The 26,941-nt window shown below is 50.8% G+C and overlaps 15 protein-coding genes across 15 annotated transcripts; 11 read left to right on the top strand and 4 right to left on the bottom strand.

Annotated features, from left to right (window-relative positions):
* Positions 1-621: 621 nt before the first annotated feature.
* HETIRDRAFT_310375 (uncharacterized protein) lies at positions 622-1,634 on the top strand (the record flags this gene model as incomplete). The annotated part of the gene is made up of 2 exons (XM_009543847.1): positions 622-1,396; positions 1,495-1,634. 2 exons carry the CDS (start codon positions 622-624, stop codon positions 1,632-1,634), a joined length of 915 nt encoding a protein of 304 aa, XP_009542142.1.
* Positions 1,635-1,653: 19 nt separating this feature from the next.
* HETIRDRAFT_309473 (uncharacterized protein) lies at positions 1,654-1,866 on the bottom strand (the record flags this gene model as incomplete). The annotated part of the gene is made up of 1 exon (XM_009543846.1): positions 1,654-1,866. A coding segment is annotated over one exon (213 nt), but the record flags the coding sequence as incomplete, so codon positions are not given.
* A 294-nt stretch (positions 1,867-2,160) lies between these two features.
* Positions 2,161-2,319, top strand: HETIRDRAFT_309374 (uncharacterized protein; the record flags this gene model as incomplete). Its single annotated transcript, XM_009543845.1, has 1 exon — positions 2,161-2,319. The coding sequence occupies one exon, from the start codon at positions 2,161-2,163 to the stop codon at positions 2,317-2,319; it is 159 nt and encodes a 52-aa protein (XP_009542140.1).
* Positions 2,320-2,604: 285 nt separating this feature from the next.
* HETIRDRAFT_457281 (uncharacterized protein) lies at positions 2,605-4,438 on the bottom strand (the record flags this gene model as incomplete). Its single annotated transcript, XM_009543844.1, has 7 exons — positions 2,605-3,098; positions 3,172-3,319; positions 3,370-3,868; positions 3,937-3,988; positions 4,063-4,188; positions 4,270-4,314; positions 4,376-4,438. 7 exons carry the CDS (start codon positions 4,436-4,438, stop codon positions 2,685-2,687), a joined length of 1,347 nt encoding a protein of 448 aa, XP_009542139.1. The 3' UTR covers positions 2,605-2,684.
* Positions 4,439-4,913: 475 nt separating this feature from the next.
* Positions 4,914-6,095, top strand: HETIRDRAFT_154598 (uncharacterized protein; the record flags this gene model as incomplete). Its single annotated transcript, XM_009543843.1, has 5 exons — positions 4,914-5,067; positions 5,144-5,184; positions 5,221-5,351; positions 5,550-5,735; positions 5,806-6,095. 5 exons carry the CDS (start codon positions 4,914-4,916, stop codon positions 6,032-6,034), a joined length of 741 nt encoding a protein of 246 aa, XP_009542138.1. The 3' UTR covers positions 6,035-6,095.
* A 620-nt stretch (positions 6,096-6,715) lies between these two features.
* Positions 6,716-7,848, top strand: HETIRDRAFT_310435 (uncharacterized protein; the record flags this gene model as incomplete). The annotated part of the gene is made up of 2 exons (XM_009543842.1): positions 6,716-7,097; positions 7,151-7,848. 2 exons carry the CDS (start codon positions 6,716-6,718, stop codon positions 7,846-7,848), a joined length of 1,080 nt encoding a protein of 359 aa, XP_009542137.1.
* Positions 7,849-8,699: 851 nt separating this feature from the next.
* HETIRDRAFT_457279 (uncharacterized protein) lies at positions 8,700-9,939 on the top strand (the record flags this gene model as incomplete). Its single annotated transcript, XM_009543841.1, has 3 exons — positions 8,700-8,768; positions 8,823-9,041; positions 9,100-9,939. The coding sequence occupies exons 2-3, from the start codon at positions 8,850-8,852 to the stop codon at positions 9,937-9,939; spliced, it is 1,032 nt and encodes a 343-aa protein (XP_009542136.1). The 5' UTR covers positions 8,700-8,768; positions 8,823-8,849.
* Positions 9,940-10,139: 200 nt separating this feature from the next.
* On the top strand, positions 10,140-11,041 carry HETIRDRAFT_308958 (uncharacterized protein; the record flags this gene model as incomplete). The annotated part of the gene is made up of 3 exons (XM_009543840.1): positions 10,140-10,158; positions 10,214-10,398; positions 10,454-11,041. 3 exons carry the CDS (start codon positions 10,140-10,142, stop codon positions 11,039-11,041), a joined length of 792 nt encoding a protein of 263 aa, XP_009542135.1.
* Positions 11,042-11,724: 683 nt separating this feature from the next.
* Positions 11,725-11,916, bottom strand: HETIRDRAFT_42698 (uncharacterized protein; the record flags this gene model as incomplete). The annotated part of the gene is made up of 1 exon (XM_009543457.1): positions 11,725-11,916. A coding segment is annotated over one exon (192 nt), but the record flags the coding sequence as incomplete, so codon positions are not given.
* Positions 11,917-13,336: 1,420 nt separating this feature from the next.
* On the top strand, positions 13,337-13,915 carry HETIRDRAFT_448424 (uncharacterized protein; the record flags this gene model as incomplete). The annotated part of the gene is made up of 1 exon (XM_009543839.1): positions 13,337-13,915. One exon carries the CDS (start codon positions 13,337-13,339, stop codon positions 13,913-13,915), a length of 579 nt encoding a protein of 192 aa, XP_009542134.1.
* Positions 13,916-14,221: 306 nt separating this feature from the next.
* On the top strand, positions 14,222-14,554 carry HETIRDRAFT_448423 (uncharacterized protein; the record flags this gene model as incomplete). The annotated part of the gene is made up of 1 exon (XM_009543838.1): positions 14,222-14,554. One exon carries the CDS (start codon positions 14,222-14,224, stop codon positions 14,552-14,554), a length of 333 nt encoding a protein of 110 aa, XP_009542133.1.
* A 1,588-nt stretch (positions 14,555-16,142) lies between these two features.
* On the top strand, positions 16,143-17,594 carry HETIRDRAFT_448422 (uncharacterized protein; the record flags this gene model as incomplete). The annotated part of the gene is made up of 3 exons (XM_009543837.1): positions 16,143-16,793; positions 16,866-17,429; positions 17,478-17,594. The coding sequence occupies 3 exons, from the start codon at positions 16,143-16,145 to the stop codon at positions 17,592-17,594; spliced, it is 1,332 nt and encodes a 443-aa protein (XP_009542132.1).
* A 174-nt stretch (positions 17,595-17,768) lies between these two features.
* HETIRDRAFT_448421 (uncharacterized protein) lies at positions 17,769-18,308 on the top strand (the record flags this gene model as incomplete). Its single annotated transcript, XM_009543836.1, has 1 exon — positions 17,769-18,308. One exon carries the CDS (start codon positions 17,769-17,771, stop codon positions 18,306-18,308), a length of 540 nt encoding a protein of 179 aa, XP_009542131.1.
* A 2,948-nt stretch (positions 18,309-21,256) lies between these two features.
* On the top strand, positions 21,257-21,685 carry HETIRDRAFT_424623 (uncharacterized protein; the record flags this gene model as incomplete). The annotated part of the gene is made up of 2 exons (XM_009543835.1): positions 21,257-21,450; positions 21,508-21,685. The coding sequence occupies 2 exons, from the start codon at positions 21,257-21,259 to the stop codon at positions 21,683-21,685; spliced, it is 372 nt and encodes a 123-aa protein (XP_009542130.1).
* A 3,856-nt stretch (positions 21,686-25,541) lies between these two features.
* On the bottom strand, positions 25,542-25,833 carry HETIRDRAFT_310755 (uncharacterized protein; the record flags this gene model as incomplete). The annotated part of the gene is made up of 2 exons (XM_009543834.1): positions 25,542-25,602; positions 25,655-25,833. 2 exons carry the CDS (start codon positions 25,831-25,833, stop codon positions 25,542-25,544), a joined length of 240 nt encoding a protein of 79 aa, XP_009542129.1.
* Between the last annotated feature and the right edge of the window lie 1,108 nt (positions 25,834-26,941).

Below are 26,941 nucleotides of genomic sequence, written 5' to 3'. Positions count from 1 at the left end.
AAGCCAACGCGCGATATGTTTCGCAAGGGTCCTGCTTGTGGTCGACGTTGAGTTCGGCATTGCACGACGACTGGGAAACCGGTCGTTATGTAACGGTCTGCATCTTCGACCTGCCTCTCCACGGCGGCACCTCAGCGGCGAGCAGTCTTTTTTATCATACAAGGTTCAATTCCTCTTATCTATTACCTGGGAAGCCTCTTTGCGAGACAGTTGATCCCATTTATTACTCCGTCCAGCTTTGTTGTACAGTTTGTCAGGCTCTATGGCCCTTTCAATATCTATCATTTCGTACATCCTTCTTCACACCCAAACACTCATGGCATGCCACGACTTTGAGGTCTGAACCAGACTAGGCGATGCAAATCTTTCTCTGCATCTCAATCTTGACGGCTGGCCGTCAGGGCTCGGCAATGACTAGCCCAGCGACTCATCCCTGAGCGCTGTGCTCACTCGCTGCTCACGCACTGGACTGTTCAGTCTAGACTGTCTTGGTCTGAATCAATCCCTGCTCCGGAGGAGTATCAAATCTTGCTTGCTCACCCTTCTTTCCTTCAAGGGACGTTCTTCTGAACCACCTTCTGAGATACCGCGCTCCTGCCCAGTATTTCTGACACACCCATCATGCGCTCCCCAGTGCCACCCACCCACACCCACCCACCTATTCATATCTCACTAACAGTTTCCGAGAAGGTCCAAGTAGAGCGCAGGTGGTTCGCAGTCAGCCTTAGCTCCAAGGCCGGCCCCATCGCCATCTACGCCCTCGATGCCCACCGTCCCGAGGCGGCCTTCTCCGCGGCACACCCCACTTCTTTGCAGCTCTTCGGATTTAACAAGATTCAAGCGGCTGCGGCCAGCATTGCGCGCACAGAGAGGATGATCCGGCGCCGGTTCACTCGTGAGTATGCTTCTCTCTCGTCCTCAATTGACCTCGTCCAGGTGCCCGAGGCGACGCCGGTGGCTGAGGTCGAGGCTGCGGTCGATGGTGAGGTTGAGGCGACGGTTGAGAACGATGTGGTGGCTGTCGAGTCGATGGAGCAGGTCGGAGCGGTTGCTGCGGTTGCTTTGGTCAATGGTGAGGATACTGTTGAGGGAGAGGAGGCTGTTGTGAGCGAGGTACAATGTGTCATCCCGGCAGAGTCGCCGCAAGGTAAAGGGACGGAAAGGCAGGGACTATCCAAGGACAAGAACGAGGACACCCTACAGCGACGGACGATACCCGACCTGTCTCTCAAAGGAAGTTTCTTGATGGGATTGGAGAGGCTACACGACCAGGCCGATTTCGAACCCGACGACCCGCGGAGTCCAGGACAGGGTAAGCTCAAGGCACGATCCCGGCGAAAGGCGATAATCCACGTCAAGCCCGTCCAAACCGGTTCTGTTCGACGATGGGTCATTAGTATGTTCATTCCATCATTCAATCGCAGCGAGAATGACCTGGTGCGCTCTCTGTGCTGCTATGAACTGTTGACCGACGATACTGACGACGATGGGCAGGGCGACGGAATGCGTCTTCTTTTCTCTCGGACTGTCGATCAATCTCCCCGGCCTCGAGTTCCGTAACGGTCGCTGGCAAGAGTCGTTCAAGTTTCGCCTGGACTGCTCGCGGTGTAGTGTCTGTTTCTATTATCTGTTAAAGCGTGGAGGTGTTGGGTATCAAAAGATCCCTGGTGCGTCTCTCGCCCATCTGATCAACTGCGACGATACTGACGCAATGAGCAGGGCCACGAAATGCGTCTTCTCTTGTTCCGGACTGTCGTTGGATCTCCCCGGCCGGGGATTCGGTAACCGTCGCTGGCAAGAGCTGCATGTCATGGATCGCCCTACATGGTCCCGGTATAGTATGTAGTTTTGTTTTCTTTCAAGACCGTTGGAGTGAGGTAAGTATCGGGTTATGCATGGCTTGGTGCGTAATGCATTTCTCCCCAGTTACCGTTCACGACACTGACGTTCGCTGGTGGTGACCAAGGCCGCGAAATGCGTCTTCTTTTGTCTCGGACTGTCGTTGGATCTCCCCGGCCGGGGATTCGGTAACCGTCATGGACAAGAGCTGCACGTCATGGATCGCCCGCCATCAGCCAAGTGTGACCTGGAGTGCAGCCCGGTGAGCCTTCCAACCCGTCGGATATCAAGTGTCGCACTCACACGCGAGATGGCGGATGGATGAACAGGACCACCAACCGCGCCTTCTGTTATCTTTGCCTGCCGTTGGGTCCCTCTGGCCCGGGGATTCAGTTGCGAGAATGGGTGAGAGCGGGACGTGATGACGTTTGTTCAGGTTTCTCTCCAGGGATCCACCCGCCGCAGAAAGACGCTCAATAGCGAAGGGGTCCGTCTCGTCCGAGACGAGTATACAGCTATGTTCCACGATTTCTGATTTGAGAATCATCTTGCTGACTCGGGGGCGTGATCAGACCCGCCCCCGGTGAGTTCTTCGTTGTCCTTCTGCCTCTCATCAATGGATACTGATTTCCTTACATCCTCACGCAGGTTCTCTAACGAAGTCACGGCAATGCAGTGCGTACCTTTCTTCCCCTGAGTATGGAGGATGTGTTGTAGCTTTACTTTGATTCGACCGGGTAGATACCGGCTCACCCACGACTGCTTGATGAGTATCACCTCTTTTAATAAATATATATTTTGCTAAAGCAGATATGCCAGACTCAGACCTGACCGCCGCGTCTCCATTACTCCGTTTTCGCGCCGCCCTTCTTAGCGCTTCTGTCGTCTCCCGCGAGCCAAAGCGCCGAGAACAGCAAAAAGCCCACGCTCGTGCTGATGGCCCCCGCATAGTACGGCCACGCGGTGCTCAAGAAGCGCGGGTACCCATCATGGCGCGGCGGGACGACGGGCACGGTCGTCGAGCTAGCGAGGAACGTCCAGCCGTGGCGCTTGTAGTCGACGACGGATTTAAACACGCCGTGCCGGTCGGGCGCGCGGAACGTGACGGAGTACTTTCCGGGCACGCCAGGGACGGCAGGCAGCGCGGTGCGGATGTGCGGATCAAGCATCGTGAACTCGAGCTGTAGGTCGGTGAGGCCGGAGTAGGGCTCCCATGCGGATGTCTTTGCGTTGTATTGGGACACGTATGCGTCGTGGACCTGAGGGTTTGAGACAAGTAAAAGCGTCATTGATATGCAGAATAGGGAAAATATGGTGTCGGGTTGAGCTTACGATTTGGCCCTTGATCGTGTAGTGCTCGCGGGGCTCCGTCTCGTTCAAAAGATGGTGCGTGGTGCTGTCTATCCTGAGAACGAGCTTCTCCTGGGACGTCCAAGCCGTAATATCCTTTGCGAATTGTTCGTTGCCGGACTTGATGCCCCTACATCCCAGGTAAGCAATCCACACGACATCCTCAGGCAAGACACGCACTTTGAAATCTCCTTCGTTATGAATTTGTTTGAGAACAGTTCGACACCCCCGGCCCACATCGCGCGCGACCCGTCGCGCGTCTGGAAGCCAGTGACGACACCGAGCGCGCTGCCGGCCCACAAACCCTCGCCGCCCTTCTCCGCCGCCTCGACGAGCGTATCCGCGGCCGAGTCCGCAGTCGAGTCCGCAGCAAAACCCCCCGCCGGCGCCCCGAGAATGGGGAACAGGAGCGGGTTGTTTCCGAACGCGTGGGGCACGCCGGAGAACCAGATGGGCGCGGTTTGCGGGGTGAGGATGGGGTGCGGCGGGACGGGGATGGGAATGGTGGTGACGTTGGTGCTGCGTTCTGGGAAGTGCGAGACGAGCGGGGTGCCGGGTGGGGGTAGGATGAGAGAGAATTCAGCGGCCAAGGAGGTGAAAGGGGATTGTGTGGGGGAGAGGGCGATGAGGAGGTTGGTATTGGAGGAGAGCAGCGTGATTAGGGATTGGGGGTGATGTCCTGCGCGAATGCTGTACGCAAAGAGGCGCAAGCGCGCAGTAGGACGTGTAGAGTCTGGAGACACCTACTTTTGGTATCCGGGGCAAACAGGATGACGTGTGCGAAGGAGGGTATATCATCCTGGATGAGGGCTTTCGTCCTTTGGAGCACGGAATGTCAGGTCGTATCCCTGTTCTGACGTGGGGTTAGCACACCACGCAGATTCGCAAAAACGTCAAGGGAGCCTCACTTTCAAGACCACCAAAGAATATCGAGAAATCCTCTCTCTTTAAGCTTGGCTGAAGGACGACGAGGACAGAGTTGCCGGTGCTCGACTTGTCCTGTGCCAGCGCAGCAATGCCCAGCAGGAGGAGTGAGCAGAGTGAGCAGCATGGTGAGTGAGTTGTATGCTGGTTCAGTACCAGGGGAGAGGGGAGACAATGTGCTGCAGCTGTGGACGAGCTCAGCTGCTCCAAGTTCCACGTCAATGAGCGTGGTCTATTTTTAGATAACGCTGCTGCGCTGAACCGCGTCGTGTCGTGTCACCGTGACGCGCTCATCTTGCACCTCCGAAAATTCAAAGAAATTCATCTCTTCGTCAGAGCTTGGCTCCTGTAATTTGATGACATCTCGGATGCATTCTGGGATTTTGAACAGCTAGTGAGCTTGAGGAGGCTTATTCACTCGATTTTATCGGCCAGAGGGTCACGCACGTCACAAATATCTCCAATGTCCAGCCCTCGGCATCCAGCGGCAATCTCAGGCCAGACAATGTCTCTCGACGGCAAAATCTAGAATCGCTACGAGAGTCGGCACCAGTCCGCTTTCTTTTCTTCATGCATGTCGAGTGAATAGCTCGCAAGTCATTGCACGATCACAGACTGCCGCCGCTCTGCCGTTTGTCTTATGAAGCCCGAGAGACATCGGTGTCCAACGGCAGACAAGCCGCATAAACTCCGCCGAGGCCGGCGGTCCCATATCCTGTTTATTTGGGTATTTATCTACGCTTCGTCTGACGTTTCTCAGGCCGCTCCTCCTCGCATCTCTCCACGTCCTCGCCGCAAAAATGGCTGTGTCCGATGAGCTCGAATACCTCAAGTCGCTGGCCGCGCAGCTCAATCAGAAAATAAGCACGCTCGAGGCAAAGACAAAGGCCGCCGCGCCCTCGAGGACGCCAGCCAGCCAGCTTCGCACAATTCTCATTGGGCCCCCAGGCGCTGGTACGCCGTGTCTGCTCGCAGCCCGTCGTGTGCCGTAGCATTGTTGTGCTCATTGCTGTGCGTTGTGTGCATGTAGGCAAGGGCACCCAGGCTCCTCGCATCCACGACCAGTTCTGCGTCTGCCATCTCGCGACCGGTGACATGTTGCGCTAGCAGGTCAATCAGAAGACGAAGCTCGGCGCCGAAGCCAAGAAGATCATGGACGCGGGCGGTCTCGTCAGCGACGACATCATGGTGGGCATAATCAAGGATCAGCTGGAGAACAACGAGGCGTGCAAGAATGGGTACGTGTCAGGACGTCTCGCATCCCCATTTCATTCCCTGAAAATCCATCGTCCATCGCTGCATCCACCACGCGCGCTTGGGCGACCCCACGTCAAGCCCTGAGGCCGCTCGGCGCACACACCCGATTTCACCCGTCTCCTGCTCCCCTCCTGCCCCGCATCGTTTCACAAACACGTGTTAACTCATGTCGTCCCCAGCTTTGTCTTGGACGGTTTCCCGCGCACAGTCCCGCAGGCCGAGAAGCTTGATTCGATGCTGTTCGAGCGCAAGGAGAAGCTCGACTCGGTCGTGCAGCTCGAGATCCCCGACGAGCTGCTCATCTCTCGAATCACTGGTCGTCTGATTCACCCTGCAAGCGGGCGCACCTACCATAGGGAGTTCCAGTGCGTCACAAACCCCTTTGGCTCTGTGTCTGAACCTCAGTCACGAACCCCTTCGTTTCGTCTTCTCTAGCCCACCAAAGAAGGCCATGACCGACGACGTCACCGGCGAGCCAATCATCCAGCGCTCGGACGACAACATCGAGACGCTCACCAAGCGTCTCAAGTCCTTCCATTCCCAAACCACGCCCGTCGTGCAGTACTACAAGAACAAGGGCCTTTGGCACCGGATCGACGCCGCCCAGTCGCCCTCGGTCGTTTGGGACAACCTCCGGAAGGTGTTCACCGCCAAGCCGCAGTGACCGGCGTGCTTATACATAGACTACTCACGTTTGGGTTATTTAATCAAAACTGTAGACTTGTTCATGCCGTGTTGTTCCCCTGTTCGTGGCGATATCTCCGAGCTTGAGACCCCTTCGTTGGGACTTACGTGTCCTGTCAAGGTGAGTGATCCGCGGGCAGTGCAAGGCGGTGCAGTCCTCGGATGGGAAGAGATCGAAGGCATGGATGGTAGAGAAAAACTCGCAGATGACGCTCATGCCTTCGGTTCTGGCTGCTAACTAGAGTTGGGGCGTACTGCAGGGCATCCCTGCTGATATACCTGCGAGTCTCGTCATGAATTTGGTGCGTTGTTTGGCAATCGCTTGTGGAAGGAGAATTAAATCTGGCCCACTGTTAGCTGTTCGGATTTAGAAGTAATTAACACTATTGCAACGTTTTTGTGCTGTTCGCCTTCATGGAGTGAGCGTCATTGCAATTGCTTTATGCAAGGTGCGAGACGAGATGATACAACTTCTGAACTCGAGGACTCTCAATGTCGAATTAGGTTTATGAGAAAGTGTCGCAGGGACAACATACCTGTGACTACGAGTGGCGCGCGGCGGTGGTTTCTGAAGAAGCCAAAGCCACCTTACGACGACTCGCGCCTTCGTGCATCGTGTTTGTCCCCGAGATGATCGAAGTCAACGACGCTTATCATCCCGATGGCAAAAAGCTCCGGTTCTCTTTCCATAACGGGCGAGGTGGCTGGGCAGAGAAGCGTGGCGTTTGGACATTGTGTGGCGAATGTTGGTGGCAGCGGAGGTCCAAGCGTTCACCCCCAAAGCCACATTGGTGACCCTGAGGTGTATAAAAGGCTCGCCATTCTCTCCTCTTTGTCTCCATCACTCTCTCTTCCTCCCCACCACCACCACTACCCTTGTCCTCTCTCATGCTGTTCTGCGGTACCCACTGTCCTCTCCGTGCCCTCCTTCATCTGTACAGGTACATCTCATTCACGCCGTTCGCCGTTACTTCCACCACTGAACCTCGACGCGCTCCAGGTTATTAGGCACGATCGCCTCAAGCACGACGTCAGGTTCATAGGTACGCCTTATTGACTACTGTTCGTATATCATCGATGCTCAACGCCGCATTAGCAGGCACGATCGCCTTCAAGCACGACAGCAAGTTCACTGGCTACATTGTATCTTCTGGCGACACTGCTCTGGGATCTGTGGCTTTGGTCTGTGGCATCGGGCTCTATCGTTCTCTGGAGGTGGCTTCGACGTCTGGTTGCTGGTGTGTCTCTCGATCATGTCCGGGTTCTGTCTTACTTGTCTTTCTCGTCGTCTTCCTCTTCCTCCCACTGGTATTTCTCGTCTCTTATTATTATCTCCTGCGCTTTGATGTCCTTGGCTGTGGTCTGCTCGCTCTTCGCTGTCTTCTCTGCTCGCTCTCTGTTCTCGTCTCTCTGTGCTCTCTCCTCAATCTGGTTTGCTCTCTGTGTCTTACTTGCTCCTCGCTGTCCTCTTCGTCCTCGCTCTGTGTTCTCTCTACTGGCTGTGTCTTTTTTCTGCTCGCTCTGGCTTGCTCGCTCTGTTTGACTTGGTTCTCGCTGTCTGCTTCTCTTGCTGTGGCTTTGCTCTTGGTTTCTGTCTTCTCATCTCAATCTTTGCTCGTTTATCTCAGTCTTGTCTCCTTGCTCGTCAATCTTCTCTGCCCTTTCTTCATGCTCGACGGCCCTGGTCTATCTCGGCGACGCTCTCGGTCTCTCTTGCCTCTCTTCCTTCCTTGCTTGTTGTTATTTTCTGGCGTATCTTGGCGACCTTCTCAGGCCATCCTTGGTCACACCTAACCATTCTGTCCCTTAGGTCCCGCACCGCCACACACACCTACTTCAAGCTGCAAGAGATCGTGTCGCCAGTTAGGGGGCGTCAGCCCCCGGTGAGTCCTTACTTCCTCTTCCCGCTGTCGCAACTACTGAGTCGCCAACACGTCTTACATTTCCAGGTACGTCTCCATCCGGCTGTTCATGATTTCTGTCGCCCTTACTTCAAGTTTCAAGTGCCACAACCAGTCCACCGCACAGTCGAAGCCCAATGCTGTATTCATTGGCACGATCGCCTTCAAGCATGACCTCAAGTTCACTGGGCGAAATCAGCAATGATAGATAGGCTAATTCGTCATCAAAGACCCTGAGAGCATTTGAATCACCTGAGGATGCAGTGGCGCTTATATGGGAGAGCGTAGTCAGTCTTGATTGCAAGGGAGGACTCCAGTAGTCGATCGCACTGTATGGACTGGTCAGATCACTGCACCATCGCAATGGTCCCAAATACAGCAGATCAGGATACTCACCTGGTCTCGATAGCGACCTCTCCCACATCACAAGGTTTCACCTGTATCCCAGAAGAAAGAGATGGATCAAGAGTCTGATTCGACGGCATGTGGGTGCGGACTGCCTATGAAGACGCAGAACCCAAGCACTCGAACGGCCGACTATAGCCACGTGGCCTTGCCGTGCAAAGAATGAAGTATTGTGTAGCTCAGTGATCGCAATGACGGCTCGTCTGCCACCACAAAGGTTCTTGCAAGCGGCCTTGTAACTCGGCCACAATGCGATCACGTGTCTATGTCGCGGAGTTCCGTGGCTTCGTGGCTTGCAGCGTTGGTTCAAACGTTCACCAGCAGAGGTCACCATCACAAGCTTGTTCGAAACTCGGGGCCACAGTTTGTGGCATTAGTCTCCAGTACTTAAGCACTTTCTCCATTCCTGTAAGTGATTCATTCAACACCTGTTCTACTGCTCCTGACATGTCTTCGCACAAGATAGCCAGCACTCAACGTTTCAGTGCGATGGAAATATCCAAGGCACCGGCTGAATACGCTCTACTTGCTGAAGAGACTGAGAACGACTTTCACGGACCTATGCCTATAACAGAATTCTTTGACGCTTTCATGAAGACGAAGGATGACAAGAAACCTCCCAAGCGTGCCACCCAAATCTTCAAGAACATACCTAGGGTCGGAAAATTTGAGGATCACTTTGTGCGTATATGTTCTCCTTTGTTATTAGAGACCGATGTTGATTATATCGTATTCATAGAAAGATGCTGTCGAGGCATCTGGAATTTGCCAGAAGCTGAGATTTGTCAACACGACTGACGATCTGGATGCAGACTTCAAACGCAAGCCAGACATGGTTGCTTACAAGAGATCTCTGCAAGGCGGTGATGTAACTGACTTTGAGCTGATGGAACTGTGCATCGAGCGCAAGCCAGAGACTAAGGACCCATTCCAGGATCTCGCTTCCAGTGCGACCTCTGGCGATACAAACACAGTCTTACATCGCTCGCAGGAGGTGACCATGAGTCGAGGACAAATCTGTTCCTATTCAGGCTTGCAGCTCTCGGCGCAAAACCGGTTCTTCCTGTTCACTGTGGTCTTGCTTGGTGACTATGTTCGCTTCATTCGATGGGATCGCGCGGGAGCTATTGTGACTGAACGAGTCAACTGGAGGAGAGACCCTACTCATCTGATTTTGTTCCTTTGGAAGTTCAACCGTTTCAATGACGTGCAACGTGGAAGAGATACGTCGCTCACAAAGCCCATGGCGAGAGACATCAAGAGGGCGAAGAAAGCATTTGACGAACGAGCCAGGTTTCTGGCTAGGCTCCTAGGCGAGGACGAAGAAACGGCCCAATGCTTCTACTCGTCTGATGCCACCTTTCACCAGTTTTGTATCACGGACGACGACACGCACCGGAAACACTATTTCATCGCGTCGAAACCTCATTGGCAGAGCGGCAGCCCGTTTGGGAGAGCCACAGACGGGTACATTGCATATGACATCACCAGACAGAAAATTGTGTATCTGAAGAACAGCTGGCGGTACTTGGAGGATGGGATCGAGAATGAAGGAGCGACCTATCGGCACCTCGAATGATCAGGTGTGACCGGGATCCCGACGATGATTGCTCTCAAGACATTCTGGGTCAAGACACACGGACGCACGAGTACAGTTCAAAAGAGTGGTTTTGCAAGACGACGAATCCTCCGAGGCGACACAGGCTCCATCGGTTAGTTCTGGGGGACATCGGACGGCCCTTGAGCCAATTTAGATCGTCAAAAGAGCTCGCTAGCGCTATGTGCGATGGGATGAAAGGTAAGTCGACGATGTCTTTGACACCTCGCATGCTTACCAACGTCTTTCTGTGCAGCACACGATCTGGCAATTAGATTGGCACGCGTGCGACATGGGGATCTCAGTGCCGGCAACATTTTGATATCTGATTCGGGCAAGGGAATCTTGATTGACTGGGATCTAGCTATGAGGTTGCCAAGCGAGGATAATCAAAGGGTTGACACTCAGGGGCCGCAGGGACCGACGACGAAGTGGCAAACGGTGCGTCATAAGATAGCCATGTAACTCGCCTCAAAAACTGAACTCCTGTTTGCAGGGAACTTGGCAATTCATCTCGGCGGCCCGGCTCATGGATCCTGACAGCACGCGCCATGAACTTCGTGATGAACTGGAATCTGGTCTTCACGTCTTGCTATACACCAGTGTCCGCTATAGAGCCAGCCACCTTACTGTGGCGCAATGTAAGTTGCTCAAGAAAGCCTTTATCGAGCATTTCGACAGCAGATCCGACACCGTGCAGGGGCGAACATCCGGAGGACATGGAAAATACGAGTTTTTTCAACCAATCGGACCTAGTGCCTTCTCTCAAGACGGCCTTGAAAAGTTCCTCAGCGAGCCGCATGCTAGCCTCGTCGAGACGCTTCGAAGATTGTTTGTTCCCCTTTATAGCACAGAAAGACAGTTAAAGCTTATCCCTAGCATGGAGCAATCTCGGGACGCTGCCCTCGAAGTCCTCAAGACTTCGGATCGGTTCATAGAGATCATAGAAGAGCACCTTGAGATGAACGGATGGACGGAGAATGATGTCAGCGATGAGCTGCGTGGCTGTGATCAATTCTTTACCGAAGCACGAGGCCTGATATCTGAGGCACGGCGTAACTCGTTGTTGAGGGCTAACATGTAGCGCAGTAGTGGCTTTGCGGGTGTGGCTAATGCGACGCTAGCGTCCTTTCCCCCTATGGCCGAATCCAATGGGGGAGACTAGTACGCTTGGTAACTTGACATGCTAATTTTCCGCTCTATGCTTTTCAATCCCTCCTCCATGTATATGTGATTATATGTATAACATCTCATGTTTCACTCAATATACCCTTCCCCAAGATCTCTAATGTCAATCCTGTCTCGTTAACCAACAGCCATCGGGCACCTCTATCTTGGACTATGCACCGTACTCTACCAGCAACGCGTTCGACTTTTCGAAGCACCAAACAGGGCCGGCATCAGGTTGCCTCAGGAATTCCAAGCGGCAGGCAGACGTTGTGATCACTTGTTATGATGAATGGATGTTTGAAAAATCAGAGTGTCATGGCAGATGAAGGGACTGCAGATCAAATTTTCAGCAGCGTCTAGCACTGTACTTATCAGATGTTCGTGCCGACTGTTGTCAGAGGAGATCGGATGAAAATAGACGTCAACGGTTGCACAGCTTGGAAGAATTGCGTGATATGGAAGAGCTGCACGGCAATTCTGTGAAGACCTTGTGCCTATGCAGCCACAGACAAATGAAGCGAAATGTCCAACCCAGCTCTATAAATATACTGGCATTACGAACAATTTCATAAAACAACCTACACAAATCGGGCCCGTTCAACTGATTTCGCACACACGACTGACATGACCCATCAGCACTTGTTCCATCTTAATCGTGCCCTTATAATAGATGGTATCCTCGGGATTGTATACCTTAGCATTGTCGCACACAAGCTGAGCGTCTGCAATGAACATGTCAAGATCTTGATATTGCTCCGTCTTGAGTTTGTGCTCCGTGGTTGAAAAATCTGTACAAAACAGTTGACGTCATCGGTACTTTCCCTCTCTGGAATGCTGGAATTGCCTTATATGGGTACTTTCCAGCTGTTCCAGTGCACAAGTTCCCAGTTTTCCAGCAGATTTGCTGGACATTCCAGAAAAGTACATGTTCAGCATTTCCAGCATGCCAGTGCAACTCCGGCTAGAGTTGACTAAGCGTGTCAAAATAAAGAAGGCCAGACTAAGATTCAAACCTATGAGCTATTCCATGATAACAAAGGAATTACAGCCACTGCACCAAATGAATGATAAATATTGATGTGGTAGAAAAAATATAAATACGTTAGCTGGACTTGGTGAATCTCTTCTTGGAAAGAACTACAATATTTTACTTTTTTGGCACTTCTCACTCACTAGAGATGCAACATATTACAAATGGGGATAACTTTATGTGATTGAGGAATCCATCAAGATTTGTTTTAGGCTCATATCTCATATGCTTCAATCAAAAACACAGTATGTCTTGAACAGCCCTGTCCCTGGATAGTTCCTCAAGACTGCATTTCTAGATGTATCTGAGAGCATCTGTAGAGTAAAATAAATCATAGACTTTTACTTGTATAAGACATGCTACATCCTTAATCAGTGAAAAGTGCCAAAAAAGCAAGGATGTGTTACAAATTGCTCATTTAGTAACTCAAGAGTAACAGGTTCTTCCCTAGGTTACACAATGGACTGAGTGGGTGAGGAGTCCTTGACTGTATTAAAAGATTAATACAGGAGTAGTTGCAGATTTCCACTATAGGAAGACAGTGGTAAACAAAGTGTCCATATGGAAAGATATGAACAAATGAAGAGAATGGACTAAAGTTTCTCAGCCTATTCTATGGGCCTTATTACTATATAGGGCATAGGGTAAGAGTCTGTATGCTTTTCCAGGTTCCTATCCTAGGAGAGCATGGGTTGCCATTTCTCTCAGTCAGTGCCTACTCTTGTACTTCTCTAGTTGCACCAATCCTTCTAAGTGCAATGAGGTGCTTGCCCATATGCCCTGAGCCCATGGCATGTGAATGCCTATCTCACTAAGCCACTCTATCCATGACCCTATCATATATCTGTTAGAAGTTAGCCCACTAGCACTATACTTACGATACGGTATTTTCCGGACTTCGTCACTTATGTGACCGTACCATTATCGTAACACCTCAGCATCTTCTGTTCATACGCTGAGGTGAGTATCCTGTGCGCCCTGGTAGCCTCATTGTATCCTAACGTATCATCCTAGGATTATCGTGCAGGTACATTAATACATACACAGCATCTTCTGTTTATACGCTGAGGATTATCATGCAGACTTCTAACAGGTTATAGGCACTGCATTTGCCTAATGAATTCCTAGAAGCATGTTCAGTGATCTTACAAGATCTTCCCACATTGAAGCCGATCCAAGATGGCCACAACCACAAACTCAGTCATCCCCATCAAGCCAAAGTTGAAGGACCAAAAGAGTTACAGCCTTTGGGATTTTAAGATGGAGAGAGTACTGGAGGCACGTGGAATTTGGAACGTCGTTGGTGGTGATACCATCACAACGCCATCTACCGATGACCCAGCCTTACCATCGTGGAAGGAGAGAGATGTGAAAGCAAGGGCACAGATTGCTCTCTACATTGAGGATGCACTGGTAACTTCAATCATGAAGGCAAAGTCGGCGCACTCAATGTGGGAGATTCTCCGCATGCTCTTTGCCAAGCAGAATTCCCTCAATCAGTCACTAGTCGAATCACAGTTCTACTCAGTCTGCATGTCCCCCAGCCAGGACGTGAAGCTCCACCTGGACCTACTACAGGACCTCTACAACAAAGCCGTTGCTGTCGGCTCCCCACTCGAGGACAAAATCCTCATTCACTGGATTATTACCTCCCTTACCTCTGATTATGACTCCCTCATCAGTTCCATCACCGACACGTCCAAGGTGACATCCGAGCAATTGATTGCCCATATCATGCTGGAAGACCAACACCGCTGAGTCTGCGACGGCACCGAAGCAAACAGCGGCAACGTCGCCCTGCGGATGGGCAATAACATACGTGGAAGAGGGAGAGACAGGGGAAAAGGACACGGAAAGCATTGCGGTGGGGGCCGAGGCAAAAGTAAAGGTGGCAGCAGTGGGAGACAAGTCGAGTGCTACAACTGCCACCAGCTAGGGCATTATGCATGCGACTGCCCCACAGGCAGCAGTAGGGGAAGACCTGTAAACAAAGATCAGTCCAATCTAGTGAGCGAGCGTGAGGTGTTGCTCTTTAACTTCTCTTTGCCTTCTGAACAAGCCCTCATGACAAACGCCAAGCCAAACACCTGGGTTGTTGACTTGGGATCATCATCCCATGTTGCAAAGTGGGAGGAGATGTTCGCCGAATACTCGCCAGGCGAGCGCACAATTGAAATGGCCAAGAAGGGCCACACAATGTGCACCGCCAGCACAGGCTCCATCACCATTTCGACTGGGCAAGCCGGCAAGCAGGTAGACTCGGTGTGGCTGCGTAATATGCTGCACACGCCCGACGCGACAGAGAATCTACTTAGCATGAGCAAGCTCGACCGTGCCGGGGGATCAGCTGTTTCCGGAGGGGGCAAAGTCGTCCTGCTGAACAAGGACCACAAATGAATTGGATCCGGGTCTCTTGTCGGAAGTCTCTATTACCTGGATACGATCGGCCGCCCAACAACAAACAATCAGCCCCCTACACCACCACCCACCACCCCCGAGACTGCTTTTGCTGCCACCTCACTAACGTGAGCCTTATGGCACTGGCGTTATGGCCACCTAGGGCAAGGGAACGTGGACCTTGTCATTTCGAAGGGTCTCGTCAACGGGATCAAACTCACATTGAACACAAAGGCACCAATGTGTGAGGACTGCATCTATGGAAAGCAACACTGTAAGCCTTTCCCGAAGCAGGCAGACCACCGGGCAAACAACTTACTGGAATTGGTCCACATGGATGTATGCGGCCCAATGGACAAGAATGGGATTGGGGGCGAGCGGTACTTTGTCACCTTTACTGATGACAAGGCCCGTTTCTCCACCAAATACCGCATGCGGCAGAGAAGCGAGGTGCTTGACCGCATGAAGCAGTTTAAGGCCATGGCAGAAAAACAGACCGGCCAGCTGTGAAAACGCATCCGGTGTGACAACGGCACGGAGTACCTCAACAAAGAGGCTCTTGATTGGTTGAAAGCAGCGGGCATTGCCCTGGAGATGACGGCGCCATACACCCCGTTGATACGCTAGAGGTGGCTCTCAGTGCTGAGCACAACACCAAAACAACCTCTAATGCAGGGGTGCTGGAGCTAGTATCTAATACACAAGGAATTGTTAGTGATGACTTTAGAAATCGATGGCGCACTGAGAAGTAGAGAGGAGTGTGAGATTATAGCGCCTGAACGGTTTCGGGACTACTACACAACACCGACCGAATGTTCGGTCGGTCGTGTCGGCGATTCGGTCGGGAACGAGAAGGTAGTGTCGCAACCGACAACTATGTGCTTCAAGAGCCACACGGGGCTCTGACAATATACGAGGGAGGACGAGGGGTACGAGCGAAGAGACAAGTACAAACGCGAACAAGGCCGAACGACGAGGATGACAAGTTTTCGGGAGCCGATGAAGACGATTTCGATGGTTGAGACGAGTGCGAGTGAGCTCTGAACTGTGGGGTGCGAAAGCTGCTTTATTCCAGAGTTGTATGTAGGTTTTTATAGTAAACAGCGCCCCTAAGTAAAATATCGAACCTGAAATGAGAGTAGATGTCGAATGGGCGCCAAGCCTTAGCGATCAGAGAAGATAAGAAGGTAGGTGAGATGTCCATATGGGTTCCGAAGGTGATAAGGTAAAAGGTAATCAGTGATGTCGAAATCCCGAACGTTCGGGATCCGTCGCCCGAGTGTAGGTAGCAGGAACAGGCGTTGGAGAACCAATGAAAATTAAAGGAGAGGTATCGTACGACCAGGGTGGCCAAGCAATGGTGCAAGATCGCGTTTGACTGACCATGCGGAAGTCAGGAAGATAAGCAATAAGGACCGACCAACTCACGGAGCACATCGGCCAATACAGAATACTGGCTCCGATCTTGTAAACACCTATCGTAACACTCCTGTGCGGTCATGGTAAGTACGTGAAGTGTGGGCAAACTGACCCAAGTGCTGCCGAATCGTCCTTCGGTGGCTTGTCGTCGGTCGGGTAGGGACCGACCATGTTCGGTAAAAGTCGGTGTCTTCGGTACTTGTCTAGCGCTGTTTGGTATCTCCCCAAAGCTTCCCGAATACCTCCCTCGGACCCTAGCGCGGGTGCATGCTCATCACCGTTACAGAATGGCGTCGCGGAATGCCTGAACAAGACAATCGTGGAACGCGGCCGTGCAATGATGCACGAAACTGGCCTTCCACGATTCCTGTGGCCGGAGGTGGTGTCAACATCAATCTATTTAAAGAACCTTGGTCCGACCGTCGCACTCGAGGGCAAGACGCCCCACGAGGTATGGACCGGCCAGAAACCGAATGTCAAACACCTTCATGCATTTGGCTGCAAGGCGCTCGTGAAGATACCTGATGAAAAGTGCTGCAAGTGGGATGTTAAGTCAACCGAGTGCATACTGATAGGGTACTACAGCGACGCAGCCTACCGTTGCTACAAGCTGCGGACTCACAGGATCGTGAAGTTGCGTGACATTGTCTTCTTGGAGGACGACTTGCCGCTGGCACCGCGGAAGCTGCCCGTGGCCGAGAGGGGGGAGAACGACTTCCATGTCGCCCAGGAGCCGCCCACGGACACTCCCCCACCTCCCAAAGTGAGCCCTGACAACCCTACAATGAAGTCGCCGTTAGCCCAGCAACCACCACCACTCGTCCATCCTCCCGACCACCCACCTTCAGAGGGGGCACCAGGAATGCTGAAAACGCGACCAGGAGCCGCCTAGCAAGCGCCGCCCAAGCCGCCTGAGCCCAAAACAAGCACACAAACACCGGCACCCACCCAGTTCACTCTCAGAAGGAGTGAAAGGGCACGAGAGCCCTTGTCATTGAGGAAAGCCACGGACCTGCAGGAGGCGACCGAGCGAGCTCGCAGGGATGCGAATAGAGAGGCGAGGGAGCGACAGAAGGACCAGGAAAAGAAACAAGATGAGGCAGCACGCGACGAGAGGGAGGAGGCAGAGGCAGAGGAACACAAGGCAGCTGTTGAGCACTCGTTGTTCACAGCGGCCGTTGAGGCAGCGCTGTTGATGGCGGGTGAGGAGCCTCGCAGCTACCAGGAAGCCATCCGAAGCACAGAGCGCGACGACTGGCAGAGGGCGATGGAGGAGGAGTACGACGCCTTGTTGAAGAACAAGACGTGGGAACTCGTCAAGCCGGCAAAAGGCCGCAAGCCGATTGGCTCGAAGTGGACCTACAAGGCCAAACAAGACGGGCGCTTTAAAGCCCAACTTGTTGCCCAGGGTTTCATGCAACGCCCCGGCGTCGATTTCCACGATACTCACTTCCCAGTTGCTTGTTTTGAGTCATTTTGACTTGTTTTCTCACTTGCTACCAAGGAGAACTGGCTCCTCAAGCAGATTGATGTCAAATCCACCTACCTTAATGGGAAACTCGACGAAGAGATATTCATGAGGCAACCCGAAGGCTTCCAGGTCCTCAGGAAAGAGGACTAGCTGCTCCGCTTGCTCAAATCTCTCTACGGCCTAAAGCAATCTGGTTGAATCTGGAACAGGATGCTTAACGACAAGCTCCTGAATCTCAGATTCACTTGCTGCTGCTCAGACTCCTGCGTCTACCTCCGGGTTTCAAACAAAGGCTGTACTATCATCATCATTCACGTTGACGACATGATCTTGGCCGCAAGCACAAAGAGGGCAATGATGGAACTCAAGGAAGACTTCCGCGGGCTCCCATTTGAGACTACGGAACTGGGGGAACCGCGCACACTGCTCGGTATGACAGTCTTCCAGAACCGAGACAAGGGCATCATCTCACTCTCGCAGATGCACTACCTCCGTAATATCTTGGAGCATTTTGCAATGACAGACTGCAAGCCCATCTCGATGCCCATGGACCCTAGCACCCACTTGTCAAACGAGCAGTCACCCCGACTCTACTCTGTGGAATGGGAAGAGATGCGGAAATATCCATACGCTGCCCTGGTGGGGGCGTTAATGTATGTGGCACTCGCTATGTGCCCCGACCTTGCCTACATGGTCAACACTCTGGCACAGTATATGTCAAACCCCGGAATGGAACACTGGCATGCCGCAAAACGCGCCCTGCGGTATGTGAAGGGGACATTGGACTTAGCTCTGACATATGGGGGAGACGAGAATGACTGGATCCCTGTTGGCTACACGGACGCTGATTTCGCAGAGAGCTGAGATAACCGCCACTCAATCTCTGGATATGCCTTCTTTCTTGCCAGAGTGGCAATTTCTTGGAGCTGGAAGAAACAACCTACTGTCGCTTATGTGACTGCCAAGGCAGAATACATTGCCATCTCGCACGCCATAAAAGAGGCACTTTGGCTTCACTCACTGCTCTCGGAACTCGGATTTCCCCAGTTATCCCCTACCCTTATCCACTACAATAACCAGGCTAGTATAGCCATGTCAAAGGACCATGTCTACCACGCTCGAACGAAGCACATAGACATCAAGTACCACATCATCCGAGAGAGGGTCGAAATGGGGGAAATCTGTCTGGAATATGTGTGGACAGACGAGAACGTGGCGGACGTTTTGACAAAGGGTTTAGCAAAATGAAAGCATGTCTCATTCTCCACTAATCTAGGCCTACTGCCAGGCTAAGGGGGAGTGTTAGAAGTTAGCCCACCAGCACTGTACTTACAATACAGTAATTTTCCGGACTTCGTTACTTATATGACCGTACCGTTACTATGACACCTCAGTGTCTTTTGTTCATACGCTGAGGTGAGTATCCTACGCACCCTGGGAGCCTCATTGTATCCTAACGTATCATCCTAGGATTATTGTGCAGGTGCATTAATACATACACAGCGTCTTCTGTTCATACGCTGAGGATTATTGTGCAGACTTCTGACAATATCCTCTTCTGATGTCTCAAAGAACCATTGGACTAGCTAGCTCCTAAAAACATGCTGAATATCTTGATGTATGCTCCTGAGTGGAATCACTTAGCATATGATGCTTGGACCATTAGATAGACTGCCCTTGCAAAGTCCTGACAGGTCAAGTCATAAAATTACCCCCTCTCTAAGTCCCAACCTCTGGGAGGACTGCTTGCTGCTTGTAAGCCTCATCATTTTTCCACCAGCAATTGGCTCAAGGATTGGAATGCATCTTTCTGATACAACTTTGTTTTCTAGAGTGAAGACCAACTTATGTTACAAACAGCTCATTTGATAACCCCAAGAGTAAGAGGTTTTTCTCTAGGTCACTTGTAGGGGAAGAGGGGAACAATGGCCTTGACTGCACACATAGCACAAGAGCCAGATGTGTATTGCAGTGATGGGCAATAAGATGAAGGCTATAGTATGAAGACTGCAGGATAACAAAGAGTATTGTAAGAGGACAATACTGAATGAAGAGAATAGACTAAAGAACGTTAGCCTATTCTATGGGCCTTTTATACTACTTTAGAAAAGGGCATGAGAATCCCATATATATATACCATAAGATGTTCCCCTCTCAGAACAACTACTCTTGCTTCTCTGCTTGTCTCTTTCTGACCAAGAGAACAAGGAGCTCTATTCCCATGTGTGAGTAGTTTGTAAGACAGGAAAGGATGCCTGCTGCAATAGGCTTGTGATACTTGACCAGCAATGGATGATCTGCTGAGAGTAGATGACCAAAGATAATATCTGTACCTTTGTGTATGCCTCAGAATATGAGGCTGCCTAGTCATTGTGGTGATTGTATTAGCATAGACTGCCTTAAAGGCCCAATAAGTCATGATCATAACAGTTTGTGACAAACAAACTCTGGACACCAATACTATCTCACCAGAGATGAGCCCACCGTATGGGGACAATACGGCTTGGGATTGGCTAGGACCTCAACTGGAGATGAGCTCACTATATAGGAGCAATACTACTTGGGACAACATGCTGGTAGTCTAGAGAAGTAGGCCTAAGCCTTTGTAAAGCAATCAACCTACTTGTCCATGGACACTACTTGCCATCAAGAGAAAATAACAATCATGGGGATAGACAACTATCCTAGAAACACTGAGATTTGGCCCTTGGAGAAGAAAGAAGAAGAAATTGATGACACGAATTAGAACCCACATGCTAGAATTTCTACTCATCCATACACCACTTGCATTCACACGCCTTTTTTGACACCTATCTAGGCTGACTGGACTGATATCTTGGCTTGAGAAACTAAGACAGCTCATAATAATCGAGGGGTGAAGGAAGAACATCCTATTGGTGAGGGGTTAGGAACACCCCCTTATGGATGAAAAAACAAACAGCCCAATGGAGATGGAAAACTCCTAGAGGGTCAAACAATGTAAGTTGGTCTTCCTCCTAGAAAATGCAGTCATATCCCAAAAGTTGCATCCAGCTGATACATCGTTTGGATCAAGAAAGTAAATCATATGTGGAGTGGCAATGAAACTCAAGGTGTTGTCCTACCAGGTGAATAGGATATAGAAAGGGGGTATTCTTATGATCACAACTTATTGGGCCTTTATGGCAGTCTATGCTAATACAATCATCACAACTACTAGGCAGCCTCATATTCTGAGGCATACACAAAGGTACAAATATTATCTTTGGTCATCCACTCTCAGCAGATCATCCATCGCTGGTTGAGTATCATAAGCTTATTGCAGCAGGCATCCTTTCCCGTCTTACAAACTACTCACACACGGGAATAGAGCTCCTTGTTCTCTTGGTCAGAAAAAGACAAGCAGAGAAGCAAGAGTAGTTGTTCTGAGAGGGGAACAACTTAGAGAATACCTAGGGGTACATATATGGTATTTTCATGCCCCTTCCTAAAGTAGTATAAAAGGCCCATAGAATAAGCTAAGGATCTTTAGTCTATTCTCTTTCATTATTGCACTGTCTTTCTACAGTGCTCTTTGCTATACTGTAGTCTTTGTACTACAATCTTGTTCTTATTGCCTACACTGTAATACATATCTGGCTCCTGTGCTATACATACAGTTGAGACCATTGTTCCACTCTTCCTCTATAAGTGACCTAGGGAAGAACCTCCTACTCTTGGGGTTACCAAACAAGCAGTTTGTAATAAGAACAAGCCCATCCAAGAAGTGCCACTGGCCATTGTTGCTCTTGTGGCTACTGCAGTAAGCCCTAGATATAACTTTATTAATCATCATGGTCTTTGTTGATGCTGCTGCAACATCTATGCTGCTCTTTGTGAGTGGTGTACAGGCAAGCACAAAAATGTTGATTTTGCAGCAAATGTCTATGCTGACATTTATGCCAGGCATAGGCACCCTCGAGCAAATACAAGATGAGCGGGAGCAATCCTACCACAATATAATGGCAACAATCTTCACACAAGCCCAGTAAGCTATATTTCTAATCCTGATCTTGATGAAATATCTTGATAAACTTGTGAGCAGGGGCTCTTCAACCACAACAGGAAGCAAATCAAGCACTGCCAATGCCAGACTCACCCTAGCCCAGATTGACCTCACACGCATGGATGAGGATAACAACAACAATGGTGCCTTTGAGGACCATGCCTGCACTCTCACTAGTGCCGATCGCAATGGTGCTAGCATCATAGGGCTTGCATGAGGTTCAGAGCAGCCACTCGACTTTATAGCACCGTCAGTCTCACACATCATCAGCTGCTAGTCCATTAAGTATCACACTGGTCTCTGATACCCCTCCAATACCCATCTTCTGCACCGTACTTGCTATCCATGTGTTCATTGCTGTCCACACTGCTCACTCGCCACCACCACTCCTTACTAAGGACATGTTTTCTTTACCTAATACTCCCTACAGTCTTTGTTGTAGTGTATAATTATTGTGCACCTAGTGCTAATGTTGAAAATTGATGTCTATTCCTTGCATCAATTAAATCAAAGTTAGAGCTAAACTAACAAGAATTGTCAGGCATGGGGTGGATTGCTCCTTGGAAAATTTGATGTCAATTAGGAATAAATTACATGTATTCTAACAGAATAGAATCTAATGAGCCAACAATTATCGAGGGGGTGAGATAACCTGGCTAGCGAGGAAAACCACTAATTGCCATCAAATTATGGTCAATTCATCCAATTATCGGGGGATGGTTTCCCTGATGCGTCGTACTCTCACACCTTTCGAGTTTGAAATTGAAAGGGTCTTGGTCACGTTGTATGGCCTTCCTCGAAACTGCAGAATTTCCACCGCTTTCTAAAATGACTCTCTATTGTGACTGCAATGAGGGGTTATACAGGCACTCCCTTCTTCCAGTTCTTGAGAGGTGAAGCGGGAAAACGAGACTTGCACCCCCTCTTCGTACCATTCGGATGACTCGCCATAAATACTCACACCAGATTTCTGTTGTTGGATGGCTGCATTGTAATCCTCAACACTCTCATCACTCTTCCAAAACAGACACGGCGCCATTTTCTTTGACACTCGAATATGAACCCGGCCGACAACCGACGTTCGATTGGGACATCTTAGGAGCTTTGCTCACTCCAGGAACTGTGATTCTTTCCTTGGTTGAAGACATCCCTCATAACCTGGTGATGTTTCGCAGCGCAATCGAACGTGCTCAGGGTGTGAAGCACATCTCCCTCACTGATTCCATTCTACCATTGTTTTGCCCAGCTATGGATACGAAGACAGATGCCGAGCAGACACCAGCCGACTCGTTTGTCGAGCACTTGCCTTTCCCCAGCCTTGAATCCATACATTTACATGACTTCCAATCCTCACCCACATCCACTCGAGATCTCTTGACCCGCGTACTCGAACAGCGCAGTACATCGCGGTCTCCTATCCAAGAAGTCGATCTCGACTGGAGCGTGCCGCAGAGGTGGTTTGATGAGCTCAGAATCATCGTGCCGATTGTGTGTTGGCGCGAATAAACAAGAAGTGACCCAAGGGGATAGATCTGGATGAATATCGGGATGCTCTCATATACGAAGCGACGTACGATACAGGGAATGCTGTACTGTGTGTTCTTAGTCTCAGATAAGAAGAAATTTCCATGCAATATAAACGGGACTATGTGGGACATTTGGTGCGAACTATTGCAGAACTAATGTGGACATCCGCTTATACTCCTGTAAGACAAAGCTACCAGGGACATGGCAGCAGCTATGATCTCACCAGAAGAAAGTGTAATGCAGGGAAAACCACCAGGTTCGTACGGAAAGGTTCACTCAATAGTGGTTCAATATCTTATCATATACATCGCCAAAGAAGTCGTTGATAGCACAGTGGGCAATGAGACCATCGTCTGCTCAAACCCCTCCGCCTCAATCAGAATCGTAGGCATATTAACTGGCGAATCAATGGCCAGGTGTCACTAGAGAAAAAGAACGTGTGAGCGGTCAGGGGCTGTGGAAACTGCATGCTGAAGGGACAAATTACAGAGAGTGCCAACCTCCTTGTTGACGATCCCATCTCTTGCAGGATCGTCCTTTGTGAAGGTAGGTTGTCAAGAGAGAATGTCGCCATAAGTGAAGGGCCAGAGGGACAAGGATAATTCGCAGGAAGCGAGATGAGAATGAGAAGCACAGTGAGAAAGAAAAGCGGAGGGAGAACGACAAGCAGGACGAGAATATAAAGCGAAGCGAGCAAGCCAAGAGGAGCGAGCAGAAGGTGACAAGTAGGGACAGAGAGACAAGCTAGAGGGTGTGAAAGACAAGCGCCGAGACAGTTGTAAAAGATGAGAGAACAAGCGAAAAGAGACGAAGGCAGAGGAACCGTCAAACCATTACAACATCAGACTGGGGCAAGCAGGGATGCATCGACGAAAGACGTGATGAACAGCCGAGTGGAGACGTACCTGGAAATGTAAGACGTGTGGGCGACTCAGTATTTGCGACAGCGGAAAGAGGAATGATGGACTCACCGGGGGCTGGCGCCCCCTAACTAGCGACACGATCTCTTGCAGTTATAAGTAGACGTGTGTGGTGGTGCGCGACCTAAGCAATAGAATGATTAAGTGTACTTACACTGACAAGATATTCGTGACCAAGGATGAGCTGAGAAGGTCGCCCAGATATACCAGAAAAGAGAAATAAGCAAGAAAGGGAGAGAAGCAAGAGAGACCCGAGAAGGTCGCAGAGATAGACCAGGGCCGCCGAGCATGAAGAAAGGACAGAGAAGATTGACGAGCAAGGAGACAAGACTGAGATAAACGAGCAAATATTGAGATGAGAAGCCAGAAACCAGGAGCAAAGCCACAGCGAGAGAAGGAGACAGCGAAGACCAAGTCGAACAGAGCGAGGGAGCCAGAGCGAGGGAGCCAGAGCGAGGGAGCCAGAGCGAGGGAGCCAGAGCGAGGAGAAAAAAAGACATAGCTATGAGAGAGCACAGAGAGGTGAGAACACAGAGCGACCAGAGAAGACAGCGAAGAGCGAGCAGAACACAGCTAAGGACACTAAAGAGCAGCAAATAATGATAAGAGACGAGAACTACCAGTGAGAGCAAGCAAGCAAGACAGAACCTAGACATGTTGAAGAGACACACCAGCAACCAGACGTCGAAGCCACCTCCAGAGAACGATAGAGCCCGATGCCACAGACCAAAGCCACAGATCCCAGAGCAGTGTCGCCAGAAGATACAATGTAGCCATTGAACTTGCTGTCGTGCTTGAAGGCGATCGTGCCTGCTAGTGCGGCGTCGAGCATCGATGATATACGAACAATAGTCAATAAGGCGTACCTATGAACCTGACGTCGTGCCTGGGGCGATCGTGCCTAATAACCTGGAGTGCGTCGAGGTTCAGTGGTGGAAGTAACGGCGAACGGCGTGAGTGAGATGCACCTGTGCAGATGAAGGAGATCTTGGAGAGGACAGTAAGTACCGGAGCGCATGAGAGAGGACAAGGGTAATGGTGGGGAGGAAGGGAGAGTGGTGGACAGAAAGAGGAGAGAACGGCGAGGCTTTATAGACTTGGGGGTCGCCAATGTGGCTTTGGGGCCATCGGTTGACCACCGACATTCGCCACGCTTCTCGGCCCAGCCACCTCGTGATCGGCGTGTGCAGTCGGCTGATGGTCGTTGACCACGATCATCCCGGCACGAAGTGCCGCAAGGGTGGTTTTGCGTCTCGTACGCGCCACGCCACTCATGGTCACAGTGGTATTGTACTTGTTTTTCAAATCCTGGATGATTGCAGCCCTTTCCAGCAAAGATTTATACGAACTGGAACGGAATACGTGGATCGGTAGGGAGAGCTCTCAAGTTTAGAAGGTGCATCATCTCGTCTCTCATACCTTGAACCAAACAACTCCTATGACGCCTAGTACTTCGAAGCCTGCAATAAAGGCGAATAGCACGGGAACATCCCGATAGTTGTAATTACTGCTAAACCTAAACGGTTAAGAAGTGTTCAAATTCAATCCTCTTTCCACAAGCGATTGCCTAACAACGCACCAGATTCATTCTGGGAAGGACGTACGCAGGCTGATCTATCGATTCTCTCAGTCGTGCAGGACTGCATGGAGTACACTAGCCACTTTGGAAACAGACAAGGATCCACACCTACGCCGAGAATTCAGTGATAAATCCTTTGATACTAGAGAATGCCGCTCACCAGACATAGGCTCGTCTAGAATCAGCACGTCCGCACTGGCGACTAGTTCCGACCCTCCGCATCTCAGAACCCCTTCGAATTCGCCGCCTGCACTGAGCCCAAATTATTCTGACGCGCCGGGCTGTTCCATGACGTCCTACACGAGCTGTTTTTTCTCCTAGAAGATCATCAAGACGCATTCAACAGCGAATAGGGTCGAGCGAATAGGGTCGAGCGAATAGGGTCGAGGGAAGGACGCGATGTCGTACGAAATCGGGGTGAAGTTCGTGCTTGAGGGAGGCAGTCACAGATTTTGTCTTGTACGATCTCTGTGCCCTCGTATCATGTGATCTGGGCCCATTTTATCGGAAAAGTGTCATAATAGGTGCTGGCTTCGAGGTTGCCTGGCTGTATGTATGCGCGTGTTTCCGTGCAGACACGAATAAGCGTCAATGTCAAGCATAGCTGCCGGGTGGTATGTGAAGACTATGTGAAGCCGGGTGGTACTGCACCTTGAGCAGTCCTTGAGCGTCTCCCCGACTGATTAAAAACCCGCCTGGTCATTTAGACTTCTGAGTCCCAGCAGAAAACTTTCGTCGAGCGGCCTCGCTGTTGTTGCGGCCGCTTTACATGGGGCGTCGATCGTCCCGAACTGGTCGCCCTTGAAGCCCGCCGCGAATCGAGCCTACCTCCCCATCTCTTGTCGACGACCTTAATTCGTCCAGGCTTGTGTGCAACTCGCTCCTTCTCCAGCTTGATGCACTGCTCCTCCGACATCAACAACCCTCCGAGTCTCCACTTGGTCCACCGAGAATACATTCGAAACCTTGCCCTCAACAACTGCATCCTCAGCCTCTACCACTGAGATCGCCTTACCCATCTGACATCAATGCAGAAAAACAGAGTAGCACACCCACGAATGCTTCGCTGAGTTCGACGCTTCGTTTGTCTCATCAGAGCTGAGGGTCAGTTCCAATGGATGAAATCGGTACGAAATCGAGATAGTTACTCTGCTCAGTTTGGTTGGAATTGGCTGTATACCAGGACGGCTCGAGTTCGAAGGACAATATGAGAAGAAATAGTGATTCGGAAACAGAGCCGGAGAGAATAATATGTACAGGAAATTTCCGTGATAGAAGTGATCAACCTCGTGAAAGATGACCTTTTCGAACTCTCGCCGCAGAGGCCCTGAGGCCTGGCCTTGAGGTGCCGTCGTGGACGAGGTCGACGCGATGCATGATGGCTTATATAACGACCGGTTTCCCATCCGTCGTGCAATGCCGAGCGGGTCGACTACGACCAGTCCTG

The sequence above is a fragment of the Heterobasidion irregulare genome (assembly GCF_000320585.1).
Source record: "Heterobasidion irregulare TC 32-1 unplaced genomic scaffold scaffold_02, whole genome shotgun sequence".
NCBI lineage: Eukaryota > Fungi > Basidiomycota > Agaricomycetes > Russulales > Bondarzewiaceae > Heterobasidion > Heterobasidion irregulare.
This window is presented reverse-complemented; position numbering and strand designations above follow the sequence as displayed.